At 37.8% G+C, this 22,002-nt stretch overlaps 1 protein-coding gene and 1 pseudogene across 19 annotated transcripts in view; one reads left to right on the forward strand and one right to left on the reverse strand.

The window, feature by feature from the left end:
- Nucleotides 1-2,097: 2,097 nt before the first annotated feature.
- DMD (dystrophin) overlaps nucleotides 2,098-22,002 on the reverse strand; it is a 2,269,491-nt gene continuing 2,249,586 nt past the window's right edge. For 14 of the 19 annotated variants that reach the window (XM_050777140.1, XM_050777144.1, XM_050777148.1 and 11 more), the window contains 2 exons: nucleotides 16,846-16,938; nucleotides 2,098-4,733 (listed from right to left, as the gene is read on the reverse strand). In XM_050777140.1, the coding sequence (XP_050633097.1) occupies nucleotides 4,636-4,733; nucleotides 16,846-16,938 (191 nt within the window). In that variant the 3' untranslated portion in view covers nucleotides 2,098-4,635. Of the gene's footprint in view, nucleotides 4,734-9,389; nucleotides 9,422-16,845; nucleotides 16,939-22,002 lie in introns of all 19 variants that reach the window. The other 5 variants (XM_050777150.1, XM_050777145.1, XM_050777143.1 and 2 more) reach the window with 1 other exon arrangement.
- LOC126946612 (high mobility group protein B3-like) lies at nucleotides 19,740-20,768 on the forward strand (annotated as a pseudogene).

Here is a 22,002-nt window from a genome sequence, read left to right on the forward strand (position 1 = left end):
ACAATTCATTAACCTGGGTAAAGGGTATATGTGGGTTCTTTCTTTGTACTGTTCTTGCAATTTTTCTTTTGTTTCAGTTTTTCTTGTTTGAATTATTTCAAAATAAACGTATGGAAGAGCTAAAATCCTGAATGTATATAAAATACACACATGTACATACACACATAAGTATGTACATATAACATTTAAACCTCAAGTTACTGTAGATCACCTTTTCTGTACACAAAAGCTCCTCTCAGACATCCCCAAACTTTACACATTCACACAATATTGTTTATTGTGGAATGCTGGGCATGCTGCCACTCTTGTGTTGTCAGTTAAGTCCATGAGATCACAGTACACTGACGTGCAAGGGGCATTGAAGAGCATGTTTATAGTTCCTACTCCAATGGCTTTGCTACTGTGGGAAAGAATTTGATTCGTGTCCTTCCTACACTTAATTTGAAGGCAAAGTCTTTGCAAGTGTGCCAGTGCCTGCCTTTGTATTCATTCCACCATTAGAGCATTACAAATTAAGGGAAATCCCATCGCAGCTCTACAGAACACATCCATTAGTCTTGGTGCTTTCTCCCAAATGCACATTTTGCTTGCCGGTGCATAATCTGTGCCAGCTTGATCCATTTTAATTTTTAACTGAATTAATTCTGTCTCTTCTAGTGTGTGCCAAGTATGGAATGGAAAACCAAATGCCCTCCTCAGAATCATCCACACACGGTTGTCTTAGACGTGGTGAAGTGTTGAAGATTCCTCAGTTACATCCTTAAGTGTCACCAAAACAGCCAGTCTGGGTGTTTCAAACAAAGGTAGGTTCGGGTAATGGTGGGAAGGATAAATGATTTGTTTATTTAAATAGGATGAAAATTTTTCTTGGTATATGTGGATGTCAAGGGCAGTGTTTCGATGTGGTAGTCACTTGGGTGAGCATCATCACCCTACTCTCAAAAAATTAGCAAGTGATTCACAGCAGAGATGCCACATCTACTAACATCATTTCTAATGAGATGGATCATCTCCTGTTATTTCCAAAATCACTAGGATAGGCTGCACCTAGTGGACTTATGTTATTCCTTTGGCTCACCAGTATCTGAACACTGTTGGGGGAACCCCTCCCAACCATGAACCTTGGGAATAGGTAAAGATAGCCTCTCCCTAAGAAGTGCTGGCATTGCTACCCACTTTCTCAGCCTCCTTTGCAGCTAGGGCAAGAAACAGAGCAGGGCAGGGGCAAAGGAGAGGTTCTCCCCGTGGTGGTGATTGACTATGGTAAGGGAGTCTTCCCTGGAACCAGTTCTGAGACATCGTTTTAGGTGTCTCTTACTACTCATGCATCCTCTTTACTACTCAGGCATCCTCTTAAGTCTGGTGACATTAACAAGAATAGAAGTGATATGAAATTCTCTTCGGAAGCAAAGTATGAATTGCAAACTGACTTAATATACTTGTCATTATTAAAACAAAAAACAAACAAACACAACAAACACTATGACTGACTATCACTGCTCAAAATGTATCTCCCAATCTACAAATGCTTACTCCCTTTAACCCAGCAATCTCACTTCTAGGAAGTATCCCACAGATATATTTGTGCACAAATGAAATGATGTAATGAGAAATGTGCAATGTTGTTTGTTATAGCAAAAGACTGAAAACAGACTACATATCCCACCAAAGGGAATTGCTTAAATAAAATAAATAGCCTGTGAACATATAATGAAATATTATACAGCTATAAAAAAGAATGAGAAAGCATTTTATATATTTAAATGAAAGAAAGATTTCTTGAGTCCATATTTAAATTTAAACAAGTAAGGCACATAACTGGGTACAGAGAATGCTATATCCTGTGAAATAATAGGGAAAAAAAAAAGGAACATATATTTTAATTGCTTATATAATAATAAAGACACTTTGGAAGACTAAATAAGAAATTAATAATGTCTACTCAGGGCAATGAGGGTGATATGGGGGAAAGGGTAGTTGGGAGTCTTTTCACTGTCTTTCTAGATTATAGTTTTTTACTCATATGCATGTATTACCTATTTAAAAAGTAAATAACTAAATTAAAATAAAAACAAAGTACTGCAGTCCAATCAACACTTTTTTGTAACATAACTGCGTGCTTTATTAAGATACACAGTAAAGCAGTACTATAATACAATAGTAAGGCATATATTTGGTGAAGTCTGATATGTTGTGAAAATGCAGTAGAACTGAAGTTTAAAAAAATAATTAGTAAATGTTACAGTGTTGGTGTTAAAACACAATATATTATGATACTCAAGTAAGAACTCAGTACCTGAAAACAATGACAAAACATGCCATGTGATGTTTATGCTTCAGTTACATTGATTATGATTTACAATTTAATACTTGGTGGTTATAAACAACACAACACAACACGAAATAATGTCCAAATTATGCTTAAAATGCAGCAATAAAGCTCTCAATTTTTATTCAAATATTATGACAGACTCACTCCAGAACTAATGTCTAAAAGAAAAAACAAAAAGATTAAAACAAAATTATGCACTCTATTTACCTCTGATTTTAGAATGAAACTTAAACTTCTTAGTAGGATGTAAAGTAACCCCTTGTTTTAAATCTTAGTTTGTTTTAGAAGTCCTTGGGTAAAGAAAAGGTCCAGCGTCACATAAAGGAAAAAAATGCAAGACAAAAACCAAATCTTCATGTAATATGTTACCTTGGAGCTTTGGGTTTTCTTTTGAAAATTATAAAGGAAAAAGAAAATCACGCAATAGACAAGTGGTGAAGCTGTGAACTCAGGTGTGCACGATTATCAGGAACACCCCAAAACCAAAGTGAGGTAGAAATAGCATGAGAAGCCGTGTTTGATGTTAATTATTATTAATAAAATAATGGACAAAACCCACTCTCCAAAAGCTAATTACACTTGATGTCAGAGGTAACAGATTTGCAAAATTATAGGTCACACGGTGATGTCTGTCTATTGAATGAATGATTTAAAAATCAAAGAGGAATAAAATGGCATGAAAGAGTAAAGCTTTTTCCTACCAGTCCTTAGCTTTTCCTCTTGAGCTTTTCTCCAATTTTTGAGCAGTGTGTGTTTGTTTGTTTGTTTGTTTATATATTTAACCTGTCTAACCCCCCAAGAAGGGTTTGGAGTAGCTTTTACTTTTGTAACATTTGAATCAATTTGCCTTCTTACTTACAAACCCGTGTGGAATTACTCGCAGATAAATGCAAAGGAGGGAAACACAGTTCATGGGCTTCTGGGTTGATACTTGTCAGTATCACAAATGTAATGGGGCTACTGTCTTACACCTTTTCCCAAAGTTTATTTTAAATTGTCTTGTGGCATTTAAAAACTCATCCGGCATGGGAAAATAGAGCTAAAAAAACAGCAACAAAAACAAAACCACCCACTTCCTTTTGACTGTGAGAAGAAGGCATAATAATTTAGTTGTAATTAATTAATTACAGAGAACTTTATGTATTATGAACAGTCATCCAGTCCTTCAGTTAAAGAAAGAGTGGCCTATGCCTTCACAGGGATGGGCTGGGAATCCATAGCCCTCCAGCCCTGTCATCATCCTGCTACTGCTTTGAAGTGAAAAATACCTTTGGATGCTCAGAAGGTCAGAATACCTCCTGATTTCCACTGAAGCATCATTAAATCTAAATCGTGGCATTGCCAGCAGCAGGAAGCCGAATATATCAATCAATCAACCAACTGATTACTCTGATATAATAAGTCCTGTGTATTCATTCACATGTTCCCTTTAAAAAAATTCAGTACTCTAGTTGTCAGTGGAAAGTTTAAAATGAGGAACATCTGGAGGTGTAGACAATGTTTTAGTCTGGTAGTTTCCTCCTGGCTTCCGGCTCCAGGGAAAAATCCATTCTAGACCAAGCAGGTAAGCCTGGATGACTAGAATTAATTTCTTTCTATTAGGAAGAAGTGACACGAACATTTAAAAAATGGAAAAAGTCTATAGAAATTCATATCTATCTATCTATATAACTATAGTATTTATATACTTATAGACATATAGATATATAAAATGAAAACTCACAGCCCGCCCCACTCAGTTGACAATTCTCAAATGAGCAGTGTGAAGTAGTCATTTGGTGGTGTTAGAGGAAGTCCTATCTATCTTTAATATGCAAACAAAGAAAAAGCCATGAATTTCATATGGATATCACACCAAAGGATGCAAAACAATGCGCTGCCTCAAAGTTGTGTGTGTGTATGTTTGTGTGTGTGTGTGTATGTTTGTGTGTGTGTTTGTTTTTAGGGGTTTTTATAAACAACTTTTTTTTATAAAGCACACTTTAGTTTACAATCTTTCTTTATAACTGTTATAAATTTTTAAACAACCCAAAATGCGTTCCATATAAAGAAATGGCAAGTTATTTAGCTATCAAGATTTTACATGTAGTTTTCTTATAACTTTTTTGTACAATTGCATAGACGTGTAAAACCTGCCATTGTTAACAAAACAATAACAGACTTAGAAACTACTGAAATCTACAGTATAGTACCACTACCCTTCACAAAAATATAGATTTATTTCTTGTAAACTCTTACTGTCTAATCCTCTTTGTTGTATGAATATTATAAAAACCATGCGGGAATCAGGAGTTGTAAAACATTTATTCTGCTCCTTCTTCATCTGTCATGACTGATACTAAGGACTCCATTGCTCTGCCCAAATCATCTGCCATGTGGAAAAGACTTCCTACATTGTGTCCTGGAAAACAAAGAGAAAGACAGACAGACTTTACAACAGGTGCAGATAGCATCACTCTGTTTCTTTGCCATTTGGGAAATCATTCCCCATTTCTGGGTGAAGACAACACAGAAGCTGCATCGAGGGTATACACAACAAGGTTTGATTTCCACCAGTTTCCAGGAAGAAGCAAAGCCTTGTTAATGAAGCCATTACACGTTGTTTGTTAGTATCAGCTTAATGTTGGAGCAGGCTACTGGTGTTTAAATGGAAAAATGTCAAGCTACACTCATGTTCCCAATGTAAATATATATCAAAAGAATTCCACAGATAAGCACAAGATTTCTATCAGAACAGGAATATTCCGTGATGGGATACATCTTTTCCACCTTGACTATGAGTGATTACTTACTCTCTCTCTACTTGTACTAATGTTTTTTACTATCAAACCACCATCACCACCTCTGTCACCCGCACAACTACCACACCATTACCTCCAATATCACCCCCATCACACGAAATTTTCATTTCATTTCAGAGCTGAAATTTTCCTTTCAAAGCTGAAATTTTCATTTCAAAGCTGTTTCAGGCTGTTGGCTTGCTTCTGAGGCTATGGTGGAGGTGGCTATTTTCTCTCTGCTTTTACTTGGGTTGAAAAACAAACTCTTGAATTGACCTTTTGGTGCACTATTAACATTTGAATTAGGACACCTCAGAATAAAAATTACTTCCCATTCCAAATTACTCTAGAGCCTAATTATAAGGTGACCAACATATATTGTATGCATTTGGGTATTCCGTGAATCCATCTTAGATCTCCTCCTAAATGAGGGTTAACTAACTATCACAATAGCCTTTTAATAAGAATCTCCCAGCATGGAAAAAAAGAACAGCATAATGTCCCTGGGTACTTTGTAGCAAAATTCAGATTTACAGTAAGATAGATAATCTGAGACATACTTTATGGCTTGCCTTTTCATCTATGTCCCGTAGTTTTATATGGCTAATTTTAATTATTGCACATTGGTAAATCCTTCCACTATTCAAGTATTGTCTTTGGAACTGAAATGCTTTACTAGGCTATTACTACCTTGCCATGAATCAACTTTACAGATTCCCATAATAATTGTTAAAATCCCAATTAAAAATTAAAGATAGACTAGGGAGAGTATTGTTTTAATATTTATTTCAAGAGATATCTATCTATCTTATCTTCTCTACAAAATATGGGAGGATCGGAAGAGGATTACATGGGCAGGCACTTACACAGTGATGACACCACAATTGAAGACTTATTAAAAGTTTAATGTCATTCAGGCATTTCTATTAAGGTGACCAAGTTTGTATATCTTTTTGTGCTTTATTAGTGCAAAGAATTTCATGGAGAATTATATTTTAGAAAATTGCTTTGGATTTTGGTTGAGACTGCAAGTATAAACATTTTTAACAAAGCATATGCACTATTCATAAAGTGGACCAATAGTTTGGCAGCCCTCAGTGAAGAACTGAAATCATTTTTGGCTTTCTGTGCCATAAAAACCACAGGAAGACGACACAGTGGGGCCTCTGCTGCTCCTTAGAGCTCAGAGTACAAATATGTAACTGCTGCTACCAAGCTGGAGGGCTTCCCCTGTATCTATTTTTGACTGTCCAGCAACCCTGGGAAATCTGCATAATTATTCATGCATAAACTGAAAATAAATGGACTAACTGCGAATTTTTAATTACTAGCAATCTTTACAGTTATTAACAAAATCAGTCAAAACAAAGCCCAAGACCTTTACAACCTGATGCCTGAATGTAATTCGAAGTATTTCTCATGACCCACAGTAGCTAGAAAACATATTACAAAACTTCAACAAAAAAGGGGGGAAAACTCATTTTTTTCCTGTCAGCTTATCGATAATCAAAATGTGTCTTTTTAGACTGTGTGCTAGGGGATGTAGATGGCAGTTCAAAATATAATAAAACAAGTAAATGCATTTATAGATTATATAGCCAAGTGGTGCTTCTCTTCCTTGAAATGCTGTTCAGTTACTACCTGGAAGGAAAATTCTTGAATCTCTCAAGAAGCATAAGTTCTAGGGGTATCTGCTATTTAAAAATCTGCCAGGGAAAACAGAGGTTCATTATTCTTAATGAGCCATGCACACTCCCACAAAAAGTTGGGTGGCCTTTAACTGGTTTAAACTCCTGCATTTTCACAAATGACCTTGTGGCCATCTTTGTGCTATAAAAATAACTTTTAGAGTCACCTCATAATCTAGATTATGCCTTTGGTTACTTCACTAAATACCTGCTTTACCAGAATAATAATTCTAAGTTTTTTCCATGGAGTTTTTCATTAGATCCAGAAAAAAGAAGTCAATCTCTTTTACAAACTACTGCCCCAAAGAATCACACTTTAATCCATTGGAGGGGTAAGACTGCACTGTGACATGAATATAGAAAGTAGATTTGTATCCTAGTTCTATTATCCATGTGTGTAAGGCAGAGCATTCGGGAGGTCATTAATTTTACCTGACAGATTTTTCTAAAGTCAAAATTACAGTCTCATACTATGAAGTATAAGAGGTACTGAAAAGCAGCCAGGATTCAGACCTTTGCAATCACCTTCAGGCACAAGGTGACAGAAAACTATGTCTATAGAAAGTATTAATTTAATCCATTCTTAAGCAAGGATTATTGAACACAAAGGCACTATGCCTTGAACATTAGCAGTTGTTATGTTTTTCCAAGTTGGCACTAACTGCAACACATTTAGTCTCACACGCCACCAGTGCCTGAGGGAATTGTTTTCCACAGCGATTGGAATTGAGACTTTCTGGCAAAGATCCAAGACCTCAATAGCAATCTGGTGCTCTAATTTTTAAAAATACAATTCCCAGATAAACTGTTAGCATTCAACTGGCCAACGCAAAGCCAGAATACTACAGTGAAATTTGCTTATCTTTTCTTCTCTATAATTTAATCTCTGAAAAAAATCTGGTCTACTGTACATTTGGGATATTTTCATAGCATTAAAAAAGGTCATTATTGTTTTGATTCTTTGGCTTCTGGAAACTTGTCTGAACACCATACACCTCAGGTAGTCAAGTCTGCAAATGCCTATATCACTTCAATTACACATGCTAGCCTTTTCTAAAATTCATTTGTGAATGAAACATGTTTAAAATGGTCAAAATTATGGTGCATTTTTCTACAAAAAGTTAAAATGAATAAATTTTAAGGGGCACTTACCGTAAGAATGAACCCAAGAAGTCTCACATACGAAGTACATGAACCAGGCAAACCGTCAGGAGCATTCAATGCTTCACCAAGTCAGGTTTCCTCAATTTCTCCTCCCAGCCTACCATTCCCTCCCTGGCCCCACTGCCCAAAGCCTTGGAAGGAGGCACTGGCACAGACACACTGAAGGATCATTAAATTGATTAGACTTGTATGGCACGATGTTGGCACAGTTTTCGTTATGATTCCTGTGTTGAAATGAATCAGTGGTCACTCTAGTCCATCCTATTGCTAAGGAGTCCAGAATCTTCTCATATAAGAAGGACTCTCCACCCATCCAGCCTGTCTCCCAGAACACTGCCATCCCATAGGAGAGCTTTCCTTCTCTCCTCCTGCAGATTAAATTCTTTGTAAAGACAACCTTGTTTTTACTTGGGCTGTCAGTTAACATTTTTTGTCACCCAACAGTCACTTAATTAGGTAATTTGATATTCAGACAATATTCCTGGTGGAATAGGAGTAAGAAGCATCTTTCACTGTAAAACCTCAAACCACATTCAGTGATAAGACTGCACCCTATCCCTTTCAACCCATAAATAGGCATTTAAAAAAACTCTCAAGACTCCAATATTTAGTTTTTTAATCGAACTGGTTATTGTTCTGTGTGGCTTCAAATACCAAATAAAAAAGATCATCTTCTGAAGGGTACGTTGAGATGATGTAAGCCTTTCACATGAGAGTTAAGAGTGTGGGTCTGGAGCCAGACTGCCTGGATCCAAATCCTGGCTCTGTCACCTGGGACACACTGCTTACTCTCTCATTGACTCAGTCTCCTTATCTGTAAAATGGGGTTAATAAGAGTACCTACCTCACAGGTTTGTCATGAAGATGACATGATGAAAAAGATGGCAAGTGCTGAGAACAATGCTTGGCACACAGTAAGTGCTCAAAAAATGTTCGCTAAAATGGGAAAGAGCGAGCGTAGGAACCAAGAAAAAAGGAAACAAAAGCAAAATGAAGTCATCCCAGAAGAATAAAAACTAAGGGCGCTGGCAGAAAATGCTAAGGTCCTGGAAGTGGAAGAAAGCTTTATGACTCATCAGTTATGTTCAAGGCTAAATTTAGTTTGAAGATTTTGCTTGTGTTGCAAATGGCAACAGATGATGAACTGCAGGATTCCAACCTAGGGACTACAAAGGATTGCCATTTTAAAGAGATTCTTGCTCCCCCAACCCCAGTCTTGTCGTCATGGTGATGACAACGGCAATGAACATTTGAGGAATGTTCCTCATGAGCTGCAAGTGGAGAGGTGACTACCATCCTTACATGATGACACAATGTGTAATACACACATGCGCGTGCACACACACAATTCTTACACAAACGCCAAACATAAAAAGCAGGATGAGACAGACAGAAGCCATGGCCGTGAGCCTGAATCTCACTAACCTCTCTCATTGGCTTTCCAGGGGTATTTCTTCCTTTAATAATAGAGAGAGGAAGAGGCAGAGATATCAGAAAGGGAAAAAAAACATGCATAAATATACAATTTCATATCAATTTGCTTCTTTTACCAAACAAATGTTGAGATGACCATTTATTCTCTGCTGAAAAAAAAAAAAAAAAAAAAAAAAAACAGAAACAAAAACCCAAAAGACACATCTAGTCAAATAACCTTTACATACACTTAAGATCAGTGTAAACAGATAACATGATCCAGAAGACGTCATTTATAAAATCCATAGAGTTCACGCATTAAACTGGATGAAAACTGGCACAGGATAGAAATCTGACAAATTGGGCATCGTTTTCAAGGACAACTCAAACTTAATGTTAAAAAAAAAATCTCAGAATCTCTTCACTCTTGACTTGACAATCAGCACATTGAAACATAAACAGTAGTTGACTTTGTGTGCCCAAAGTCTGCACATCAAATGCAAGGTAGAACCCGACACAGAGGCTGGACTCCATCCTCTTGGGAGAATTTGTTCTATCTGATAGAAGCTGAGCATGTCCATGATGAAATTGGAGGCATTTGAGAAAATGGAAAAGAACAGATGAGGGGAAGAGGTAAGTCCCACTAATGGGCAAGCCACAGAGTCAGATCCAGGAATGAGCTTTCAGCTTCCTCCTCAATTCAGCAAATATCAGGAGCCTTAAGAGGCAATGGCTAAAGACCCACTGGCCTTGATTCATAGAGTCCTACATCTGTATGCATTTATTTGTATTTCAAAAGTAGATTCTGCTGAGAAAGTGTTCTATGATAAGTCATAATCGGACAGAAAAGTAGGGACCTCTGACCATACATGTCAATAGCATGTCTTGGGCATTCAATTTCCTTTATCTCCAAGGTCTTCAAACTGAAAACCTTGGTTTTCAAACTGTTTTAACTATAGCAATGGGACATCTCCTAAAACAATCTTATATGGAATTCCAATATTTGGAGCAGTTTAAAGCAGAGCTGTGAGAGATCCTGTACAGCATCTCCCTTTCCCCTCCACCCATCATTCTCATTCTCAGTGGCTCCAAGAAGATTAAAAACTCCCTGAAACAATTTGAGAACTACTAGTCTGGAATGAAGAAGTGTGGAGCTACGATACCAATAGAAACCTTTCAAAATGCAAGGTTAGGGTTCAAAACTTCTAGTATACATTTAAAGATAGTTTCTAAGTTTTTCTTTCCTCTCTCCCTCTCTTTCTTAACCCTCCCTTTCTCCTTCTCTCCCTTCTGAATTTCCTACATGACTCAGCAATTTCTTAGGAGTATCAGATTTTCAGCTTGACCACATAAGGGCCAGGTATTTATGATGCTCTTCAAGCCAGGGAAAAGGGAGAAAAATGGGTACTAGCTCCTCAGCTGTGGGTGTCACTAGTGGGAGACCCATACCAAATGATGTTCCCATCATTTGGGGAGGAGAACGTCATTCTGTCCTTGATGACTGAAATCTCAGTATGAATTACTCACCCCTTCTTTGTGATTCCTTTAGCGAGGTTTTTTAAAAAAACTATCTTTATGTTTCATAATACTGTCTGGTGGCAGAATCAGTTCTCTTCCCCTGTAAGACTATAAGCCTCTTGAGGATGGGGTCCACATGTTGCTCATCCACCTCTCTATCTCCAATGCCCTGTACTGTACATAGACACTAACGGTAGTTGATAAATACTGGCTGAAGTGAACTGGTAAAGTAGTAGTTGGATCATGACCAAGAGTCCTTCTGTGTTATAAGTAACTTGCCCTTCACTGGCACACTTTAGTTTGGATGCCAAAGGTGGGTAACTTGTTTTGGCACATAACTTTGGTCTACTTTTAAAACTTGAGATCTTTAGGAAGGACAGAGTTGTTAGGAAGCCATGTGATTTAGAATGTAATTATGGTTATGTATTTCAGAATGTAATGATGATTCTTAGAATGCTTAATGTTACATATCTTTAGTAATTCTACACTAAGCCATATTCAGAACTCAGTATCAATTGATTATTGCTTAATATGTAGCAGCAAATGACTTGTGTTATGTTCCAGGTCCTTCTTCAGAAACCATATTGTACGCAAATGGACCTCCCAGAGCCAAGCTAACTCTAATCTCTTCTAAAATCCTCCCTCATCACTGAAAATCCTCCCTCATCACTTGGGTCGCCATGTACTCATTAACACATTACAAAAGGAAGGTCCTTTTATTTCACTTTAGAAAAAGTTAAAAACAAGTGGTATTTTCTACCGTATAAGGACTAGTTCTACACTGACAAAACAGAGACTACTTGGTTATGACATTTTTAAAAGTTCTTGACTGATAAAGTTTTAGATAAAAGTGTTATTTTATAAACATATTTTTTTTTTTGGAAATGAGTTTCCGTAGACCTTCAGTTACAGTGTCCATCTGGCAATGTGACATGTTGTCAGGAAATGAATCAAGACAAAAGGGAAGTGTGCTGGGGCAGTTCTAAGTCTAAAGGGCTTGGTCAGGTCCAGAGAAGTCTAATTTCCTCGGGCAGTATAAAATTGACATTATTGATTGTAAGTCATTATTTTAGAGTTGAATTGCAGGACAGTACTGTTTCTGCGTGCTTTTAGCCTCTTTTATATTAATTCACTGGCTGTTTAAAATACTTAAGGAAGAATGAGTCCCTTTTTAGGATTTCTGTTATTTAACAAGTCAAAAAAATTCAAATGGCCACACTTGCAGGCTCTTTGGTGAATATGAGTATAAATGTATAAATCAATTCAATTTCAGCTCAATAATCTTGTTCAGCTGAAAGTTGATCAGCACAGAAGCCTGTGACTCTATACATGTAATGAGTCAGAATGGACAATAATAGTGTAAAGCAGAGACTGGCAAATTTTCCCCATAAAGGGCCAGATAGTAAATATTTTAGACTTTCCAAGCCCACAGTCTCTGTACCAACTATTCAACATTGCTGCAACTACTCTGTCCTGGTAATGAGAAAGCAACTACAGGCAACATGTAAATGAATGGGTGTGACTATGTTCCAATAAAACTTTATTTATAAAAACAGATAGTGGGCCAGATTTGGCATATGGGCTGTATGTAGTTTGCTAGTCCTGGATTAAAGGGATAACTGCTCTAATCCTTTGTGGAAGAATACAGGAAACAGAACGGTGCCTGAAAAAGGGTACACGATATTTCTATCTGCCTTTGTTCTTTATGTTGTTCTTCCATAAAAGAACCACAGAATAAGATTTTAATTTTAAAAGATGGCAGGTTTTACAAAGCTGTTGGGTTGGTAATTTAGGGGTATTTAATAGAATGTATGTGGGCTTGAGAGGGGATGGTATGAAAAAAAGAGGATGGCATGGGCTGGTGGGGATAAAAATAATGTGGCACAGGTCAGTAGGCAAGAGATTGTACAGGCAGCAGAAATAGTAGCACTGCTAACTGCTTTCTGGATTATTATCTTGGCTCCTATTATTCATTCATCTATATAAAGTGGCACCACATTTTAGAGAGCCTGATACCATACTGCTGACTAGGAGAGCACTTCTTTCATCAATGCACATACAAATAAAAATATCTTTGTTAGTCTGCTAAATGATCAGAGACTTATGGACAAATCACTTAACGGGGTTATTTTTTAAATTACATTTGTTTCTTCTACCCATGTAGTTTTCCTATAGAATGGCAGAGCTTTAGAAAGTACCTTATAGTAGATAATGACTTATTACACTAGAATTCAACTTCTACACATATACTTACAAAGGAAGAGATTAGAGATAGATAGATTAGATAGAAATTGGCTAATATTCAGTGTTACACTGAGCCACTCAAATCACCCAAGTGTTTGTGAACAACTAAGTATATCATCTAGAGACCAACCAGAAAGATATCATCACAAAGCTACACGTTCACACATTCATATCTTGAATATGCTGCTGCTTGTATTGCCTATTATGCAGGATAGTGTTGGCTATCGTTTGATCACTAAACGGAGAAGCATGCACCTCCTTTATTAATTTTGATAACAGTTTAGCAAAGCCATTAAGATACGATTAGAAGCCTAACTTAACTTGCTGAATGGTCATAAACAAGGCACTTGACTTTTCTTGGCTTCCGGGTACTCTTTGTGAAAATAAAAGATAAAGGTTAGCTGACACCTTCAGGACCAACTCTGTGACAAGGGGCAACAGAAAAGTTGTAAATTTGAGGTACACAATAGCTTACCTATCTATATACTTTATATTTATGAAAAGCATAAGTTTTTTTAAAAACGGCTTTTCCTCTGTGGGCAATTATCAGCAGGGTTAAGTAAACCATGAGGTGGTATTTAATAGCACATTTCCACTAAATGTCAGACCTCTGGCTCTCACATCTGTTTTGAGTTACTCAAACAGCTGTCCAAAACAGCTGTAGCAACCATGAACTTTGTTTTTTGTAACACAACAATGAGAACATGGATGGTAGTGTTAGAATAAAACTATAAAGGTCTCTGAGACATTAGCAACGTCTTGGCAGAAACTTCCATGGCAAAAATCTCAAAATTTAAATTTTTTTGAAAGATAATTCACCTAGGCAAGAAAAACTGAGTTCGGATAGATCAGTATTTTTAAACCACTGGTTCAGAAAATCCATTTAGTGGGTTGCAACCAGCATTTTGTTTTTAAATAAATAAAACAGAAAAACAGCATGCATTGTATGTAGTATGGAAGGCATCACTTGATGAAACTTTTGTTTCTCATCTTTGCATATGTGACTGTAAACGTGTGTGTGTGTACGTATGGTGGGTGTATATATACATGTGTGTACATAAACACATGTATAATTTGTATCTTTACCCCAGTTTGTGATGTAAAATGTTTCTCTGATATGGATAACCATCAAAACAGGGTCAAAAGTCACTGTCCTGGATGTCAAAAATGTTAAAATGACCTTTCAAGGCTCTTCCATTTGAGAGACTTTGTAATCCCAAGATGTTAAGATTCTCAAGAATTTCTGCTTAATATCAGCCAAACACATCTACCAACTGGTAAGATGTTCCCGCCAAACTTGACTCTATATGTGTGTGTATACACATACACACACATCTGCTGTTTTCAAAATTAAAAAAAAAAAGCTTTCGGTTGGAAATAAAGCATCCAAAAACCACTTTTTTGAGTGCATCAATAATTAGCCTAATTTTTACAATAATGAAACTTGTCCACTTGAATTTGGGGAGGAAAAGGCCTGTAAGAAAGGCTTAGTTCAAAGTAGCAAAACATGAGGAAATGCCAAGGTCACAGTATTACAGAATGATCGGCCAGATTTTCCAACACCTTCGCTACTCTCTCGTTGTGTTTTTGTTTATTTAATTGTTTTGTTTTTTAAGAATGTGAATTAATTTTCTCAGGCCACAAGGTACCACTGAGTAAGCAGAAACTTAAGTTACTGGAATTGGTATCGGACGAGGCCTCCTTATCTCACATTTGAGAACTTAAATCAGCACTTAAGGCCTGAAATTCTTCCGTAAGCACTAATTTAGTAAACACTATCCAGGTGGCCTGAATTGAGTTTCCCAAGTTTCCATACAAGGAAGTAAATCAACATCAGAGATACTGACTGCTAAATACCTTATCAGAGGAGGTATACTTCTAGTCTTCCAGGAAGCTTCTTCTACACCCATGTGGTGTCTAGCTTTAAGGACACTCTAAAAGTGGGACGCAGGGAGATGGTGCAAAGGATTTCACCTTACAGCTAATTAGGGTGGACCAGAGAGTCAGGTACAAAAAGGAGTCTAGGAAGTCAAGGCTGCCTATGAAGCAGCAGAGTCATGAGCCTTGCTGTAACTTCGTCTCTGCTGACCTCTTGTTTAGATGTGGAAGAAATGCCCAGGGTGCCAACAGGGCAGCCACCAACTTTCCAGAGCAGGTAAACAAGCTACCAGTTCAAGGGGCCAGGATCATACAGTAATCAATGATTGTACTGTGATTTGAATTTCTTTGGAATTCTGTATCCGCAATTGACTGTAAGTACCTTGAAGGCAAGGAACTTGTCATTTCTTCTTTTCATCCCTACTACCTCCACTGGTACGTAGTAGGTGCTAGTAAAAGCGGGCAGGACAAAGTAATGAGGAGAAAGGTGAAAGCACTTGATTCTGTCAAGCCTGTGTATGATCTTCTCATTATGAATTATGACATCTAGAAGGAGATACCTAAGATAGTCAGGATGGGGATGCGGGTGGCGGTGGGGGATGTGGGGGTGGGTGGAAGACAGATAAGATTTTTATCTGTTAAAATCAACACATCAGTGGCGCTCAGCAGTGAAAAGATGGCTGGTGCAGACATTTAAAATTAGCTTCCCCTGACGGTTCCTTAGCAACGCTCTACCAGAACATTATTGCTTTTAATGTGCACTGCACAACGTTTACTTGCACATCAAATAGCTAGGAAATGGCCATTGTTAACTGACACTGAACAAAAAGATAGGAAAAACACACTACTCAATACACCCTCCTCATTGCCCTTATGGAGAGGAACAAACAGCCCAGATTTCCTGCTGCCTGTCCCTCCCAGGCTGCCCATTAGAGGTGCCAATCACTGGCCACAAAGCCTTGTGTTTTCTCCCTTTTGTTTCTCTAGGCTTTCCTTCTATTTGATCACAGGTGACTGCCACCATCCTTGTTATTCGTTGAAGGAAGGCAAGACAGTGACTTTGTTTTATGTGAGGGCAATAAACCAAATAAATGCCCCCGGAAACGAACAGTAGTAGCAAAATATCATCTTGGATGAAGCAAGACATCTGAAGCTCATGCAAGCCAGTGGGAAAATTCTGTGTGGTAAAATGCTGTTTTTGTATGGGAACAAAATACGCAAGGCCGAAGTGATGAAGAAAAAGAAAAATATTAATGTCTTTCTTTGCTAAGCCTGTATTCCCTCTCTTGAAGTAAAAAATAATAACCAACTACTCTATGAAGATTTAGTTGTCCCTATATTTAAATGATGGAGTAAGATACAATTTTTAAATATAAAGGGCATCAGACTGCAAGTCAGAATCTCTACCACCACCGATCAGTAGGCATGTTCTAGGCCTTGCTGTAGCACGTAGTAGCCATATGTCCCTGGCAAAGGCACTATCAGGGCATTAATTTCGTCATCTGTAAAAGTCACATAATAATTGCTCTTCAGTAAAGGGCACCTCATAATTAACTCTTCAGACTAATGTGTGAAGCAAGTAAAATACTTGACAAATAGAAGGTGGTATTCTTATTTCTGGAAACATGTTGACTTCACAGGTATTTGAATTCAGAATACTCTACACCAGAAATTCACACTTACAAATCAAATCTTTTCACCATGGACCCAAATTGCCATTCTGATACTGCGTGTTGGCTTCCAGATGGAAATACACATACCAGTTGGGTGGGGAAGCGAGTGGCCTGATCCCAGCAAATCTGAGTCCCTTCTAGGTATTGGAGCTTACCTCTTGAACTAGGGAAGGAGTTGTTGAGTTGCTCCATCACCTCCTCCAACCCTGTGCTTGTGTCCTGGGGAGGACTGAGAACATCTTCCTCACCTTAATAAAAGCAAAAACAAATAATGGAAAATTACATTTATACAAAGCAGATATTAAAGAAAAGGGCCATAATTACATTTTTAACACCATTATAAATTCATTTCACTTGCTCATAAATAACAAAAAAAACTCCTCAAGCTTAGTAATTAGGAAATAATTCTTTAAAGGGACGAATTCCATACAGTAGTTTATCTGTATCATTACTCTTGGAGAAAAAAAAACCTGTATATCTTTTTTTTTTTTTTAGATGGAGTCTCGCTCTGTTGCCCAGGCTGAAGTGCAGTGGCACGATCTTGGCTCACTGCAACCTCTGCCTCCCAGGTTCAAACGATTCCTCTGCCTCAGCCTCCCAAGTAGCTGGGACTACAGGCATGCACCACCACGTCCAGCTAATTTTTGCATTTTTAGTAGAGACAGGGTTTCACCATATTGGCCAGGCTGGTCTCGAACTCCTGACCTCATGATCCGCCCACCTCGGACTCCCAAAGTGCTTGGATTACAGGCGTGAGCCGCCACGCCCAGCCTAGTGTGTATCTTTTTAAAAGCTGACTAGAATTACTTGAAATGTGCCCCGCACATAGAAATGATAAATACATGAGATAATGAATACTCTAAATACCCTGACTTGATCATTACACATTCTGTGTATGCAAAAAAAAAATCGCATGTACTCCATAAATATGTACGAATATTATACTTCAGTAAAAAACAGGCTGGGTGTGGTCGCTCATGCCTGTAATCCCAGCCCCTTGGGAAGCCGAGGTGGGAGAAGTGTTTGATGCCAGGAATTTGAGAGCAGCCTGGGCAACACAGTGAGACTCTGTCTCTATTTAAAACAAACAAACAAACAAACAAAATAAATCTAAAAATTAAAAAAAAAAAAGTCAATGGAAAAAGGTAAAACTGACAAACTCTCTTTTGTGCCCCATTAACAAATGTGAAACTTTGTTCTATGTAATAAAATAAGTATTACTGCACACTTGCAGTGCAGTCTCCTCAACACAAAAGAATAAGAACTGAACACTTTGCAATCACTTCATGAAGGTAAGAAGGGAGTTGAGACACTGAGGTCTTTTCTTCACTCTTTCTTTTGACATTTAACCAAAAATACAAATGAAACTCAAGTACCTTTAAACTCCAATGTAATAGAAATAAAAATAGTATGTGTCCTATATAGGTCATGAAATATGAATATTCTAAAAACTGTAGATATGGCATATACCAGAGAGTTATAGTCCTTTCCTCTTTGTTACTTGGGACTACTTTATCATAATTATGTTTTGGGTTTTATAAAGAAGACATTACAAAAATTTTGACTGTTTATGTGAGGAGAGAATGATGATCTGGAAACAAACCTATGGATGGATGATATTCACTGGGATTGGAAGTCTCCTTGTAGATTTTGTGGATCTGTGTCTCTATTGTTTGTTCATGTGTTAAAGAAATACACTTCAAACAGCATTTGCAAGTAAAAGGGAAATTTCTTAGGTGCAAACAAAATTTGAAAGTAATTTTTCATAATATACAATCTTCCAATAGTGAAAATAACTTCTATTCAAGCTCTATTTGTTTTGCCCATTGTCACTTCCATCTAAAACAAGACCTTGCTTTAGCAAGTCAACCATAGTGAACTTGCTTAGGGACAACCTCAGTTTTACATCTGACTTGGAACTGCTTCGGAAGCCAGTGAGTAAATGACTTAAATATGCTTGTCATTTCCTTTGGTCTATGCCACTTGGATTTTCATCTATGATTATAATCCTGCATTTATTCCTTGTGTGGTTTTTTTTTTTTTATACAGCAGAAGCTAAAAGAATCACTGCCAATGCTAACCATTAAGACAAAATCATATTCTAGGTGGATGTGAGGCTTCATATTTTTATTAGAATGGAGGGATAAGAACGTAAGGTAGATAAAAAGCCTCAGACTATGTGAGTCTCCTGGTAACATACCACAGGAAACCTCTTTGCAATATCAAGTACAGGAAACAGGTGCTGAAGAATTAAGGTCACGAAGCAGAAAAGGAATAGTTACAAACTCTTCTCTTCTCTTTCTCTCTTCCTCCCCCCTCACACACATGCACTATTTGCTTAAGTTTGTGCCTTTAGAAAAAGAAGTGAAATTCAGTATTTTTAGTTTCATTTTTCTTGCAGTTTTAAACTACCATTATCTGGTGAAGATGAAATGAATGAAATACTACCAAGAGGATCAAGATCCTGACAACTGAAGGGCTGATTACATCTCTCTGTTCCATTACTGATGCAAATTTTTGCTGAATTGGGAAACGTGAGGCATTTTTAATGACAGTAAGTCCACTTTAGTGAAAGTATGCCTTACTGAATAAATCAGAACCAAGAGAACATCATGAATGATGCTCATGAGCATCGATGTTAATATTTCTGACAGTTTAATTACATCATATTGGAGCTCTAGGAACTCAGTTGTACTGTGTTAAAATTCAGGCACAGTTCAATGAAGTGACTGGCATTCCTGTTCCTGAATTATTTCAAAGATCAAATTATAAAGTATAAACCTAATGATGTCAGCCAAGTTTATCTTTCCAGATAAACTCTCTGTGAGTCTTTAATATGAGTGTCCAAGTATAATGCAAATGTAAAATTGGCTTATTTGCTTTAATGGAAAACTTTTATAGCAGTGATAATTGCATCCATTCAGATATTTTTTGAGTGCCTATTACATTCTAGGTAGTATAAAAACAAGTAGAATATAATCTTGTTTTCTTCTTTTCTCAATATTTTCATGATTTCTCAAGATGGTTTTAACTCATTGTTTGTTTTGTTTGTTTTTGTTTTTGTTTTTGAGATAGAGTCGTGCTCTGTCGTCCAGGCTGGAGTGCAGTGGTGGAATCTCAGCTAGCTGCAACCTCTGCCTCCCGGGTTCAAGCGATTCTCTTGCCTCAGCCTCCTGAGTAGCTGGGACTACAGGCACGTGCCACCATGCCCGGCTAATTTTTTGTATATTTTAGTAGAGATGGGGTTTCACCATGTCAGCCAGGATAGTCTCAATTTCCTGACCTCGTGATCTGCCGGCCTCGGCCTCCCAAAGTGCTGGGATTACAGGCATGAGCCACCACGCCCAGGCTCATCTCTTTTTAAGAATCGAAATCAGACATCACATATGTGCATGAGTAGAAGTGAATCAACTCATTGAAAAATGCTTAATGCGAGACTAGCGAACAATACAGTCAGGATGGCTAAAGGTGACCCCAAGAAACCAAAGGGCAAGATGTCTGCTTATGCCTTCTTTGTGCAGACGTGCAGAGAAGAACATAAGAAAAACCCAGAGGTCCCTGTCAATTTTGCAGAATTTTCCAAGAAGTGCTGTGAGAGGTGGAAGACAATGTCCGGGAAAGAGAAATCTAAATTTGATGAAATGGCAAAGGCAGATAAAGTGCTCTATGATCGGGAAATGAAGGATTATGGACCAGCTAAGGGAGGCAAGAAGAAGGAGGATCCTAATGCTCTCAAAAGGCCACCGTCTGGATTCTTCCTGTTCTGTTCAGAATTCCACCCCAAGATCAAATCCACAAACCCCGACATCTCTATTGGAGATGTGGCAAAAAAGCTGGGTGAGATGTGGAATAATTTAAATGACAGTGACAAGCAGCCTTACATCACTAAGGCAGCAAAGCTGAAGGAGAAGTATGAGAAGGATGCTGCTGACTATAAGTCGAAAGGAAAGTTTGATGGTGCAAAGGGTCCTGCTAAAGTTGCCTGGAAAAAGGTTGAAGAGGAAGATGAAGAGGAGGAGGAAGAAGAGAAGAAGAGAAGGAGGAGGAGGAGGAGGAGGAGGAGGAGGAGGATGAATAAAGAAACTATCTGTCAAAAAAAATGCTTAATGCCTAATATTTTCTGTGTCAGAATATATTGTAAAAGTTAAAACAGCTAAATGAAACCTGAAGTTAAAGTAATACCACTGTAATATTTGATACTAACCCAGATTTTTAAAATGCCTTTTAAAAACCACAAAAGTTTAAAAACAGTAAGATTAATTTATTTATTCAAATATTTATTAAAATCCAACTATTGTTCACTGAAGATATATCAATAGGCAAACCGCACCCACACACTCTCTGTGAAACTCGCATTCTTATGGAGGCACACAGGCTTAACAAGTAAATAAGTAAACTATATAGGTATGTTGAGTGGTGATGAACACTCTGAGGAGAGGGCTAGCAAGGGACAATGAGAGTCATCAGAAAGTGGAGTCTTGGAAGTCCTCATTGATGAGATGCAGTTGAGCAAAAGCTTTAAGAACTGGAGGGTATGAGTCGCACAAGTATTTGAGGGAAAAGTGCTCCACACGGAAGGACTGGCAAATGTAAAGACTCTGAGAGGGGAGTGTGACTGACTTGCTCAAGTACAGCAAGAAATCCAATGTAGATAAAGCAGAGTGAACAAGAGCTGGGAAAACAGTACTTCCCTGGCCTGGGAATTTGGATTTGGCCACATAACCTACTTTGGAAAATGGAATGTAGGCAGGCATGACAAAAGTAGAGGCTTAGAATGTCTTTGCATGGTTGGGGTTGCCCTCTTGTGCTTATGTGCACAAGAAGCATATGGCCCAGGTAGCTTGCTGGCCCAAGAAGGATGACAGACATGTTGAACAGATCTGAACCCAGACCACAGCTTGGTGTCAAGTCCAGCTGAGTGCCAGCAAAAGTTCAGTCAAACAACAGATGCATGAACAATATGCAACTTGAGAATTTTGTGGTGATTTGTTATGCAGCAACAGCTGACTGATACACTATTATGGACATCAAACAAGCCAGATACAATATTTATGGTTTGTCTAATAATACACTATGTAGCTACAACACAATAGGTGTAGTATTAATCCATTTTCACACTGCTATAGAGATACTACCTGAGACTGGGTAATTTATAAAGGAAAGAGGTTTAATTGACTCACAGTTCCAGATGGCTGGGGAGGCCCCAGGAGGCCTAATGATTATAAGCTTACAATCATGGTGGAAGGCAAAGGGGAAGCAAGGCACCTCTTATATGGCAGCAGGAGAGAGAGAGAGAGAGTGAAGGGGGAAGT

This window comes from Macaca thibetana, chromosome X (assembly GCF_024542745.1).
Source record: "Macaca thibetana thibetana isolate TM-01 chromosome X, ASM2454274v1, whole genome shotgun sequence".
NCBI lineage: Eukaryota > Metazoa > Chordata > Mammalia > Primates > Cercopithecidae > Macaca > Macaca thibetana.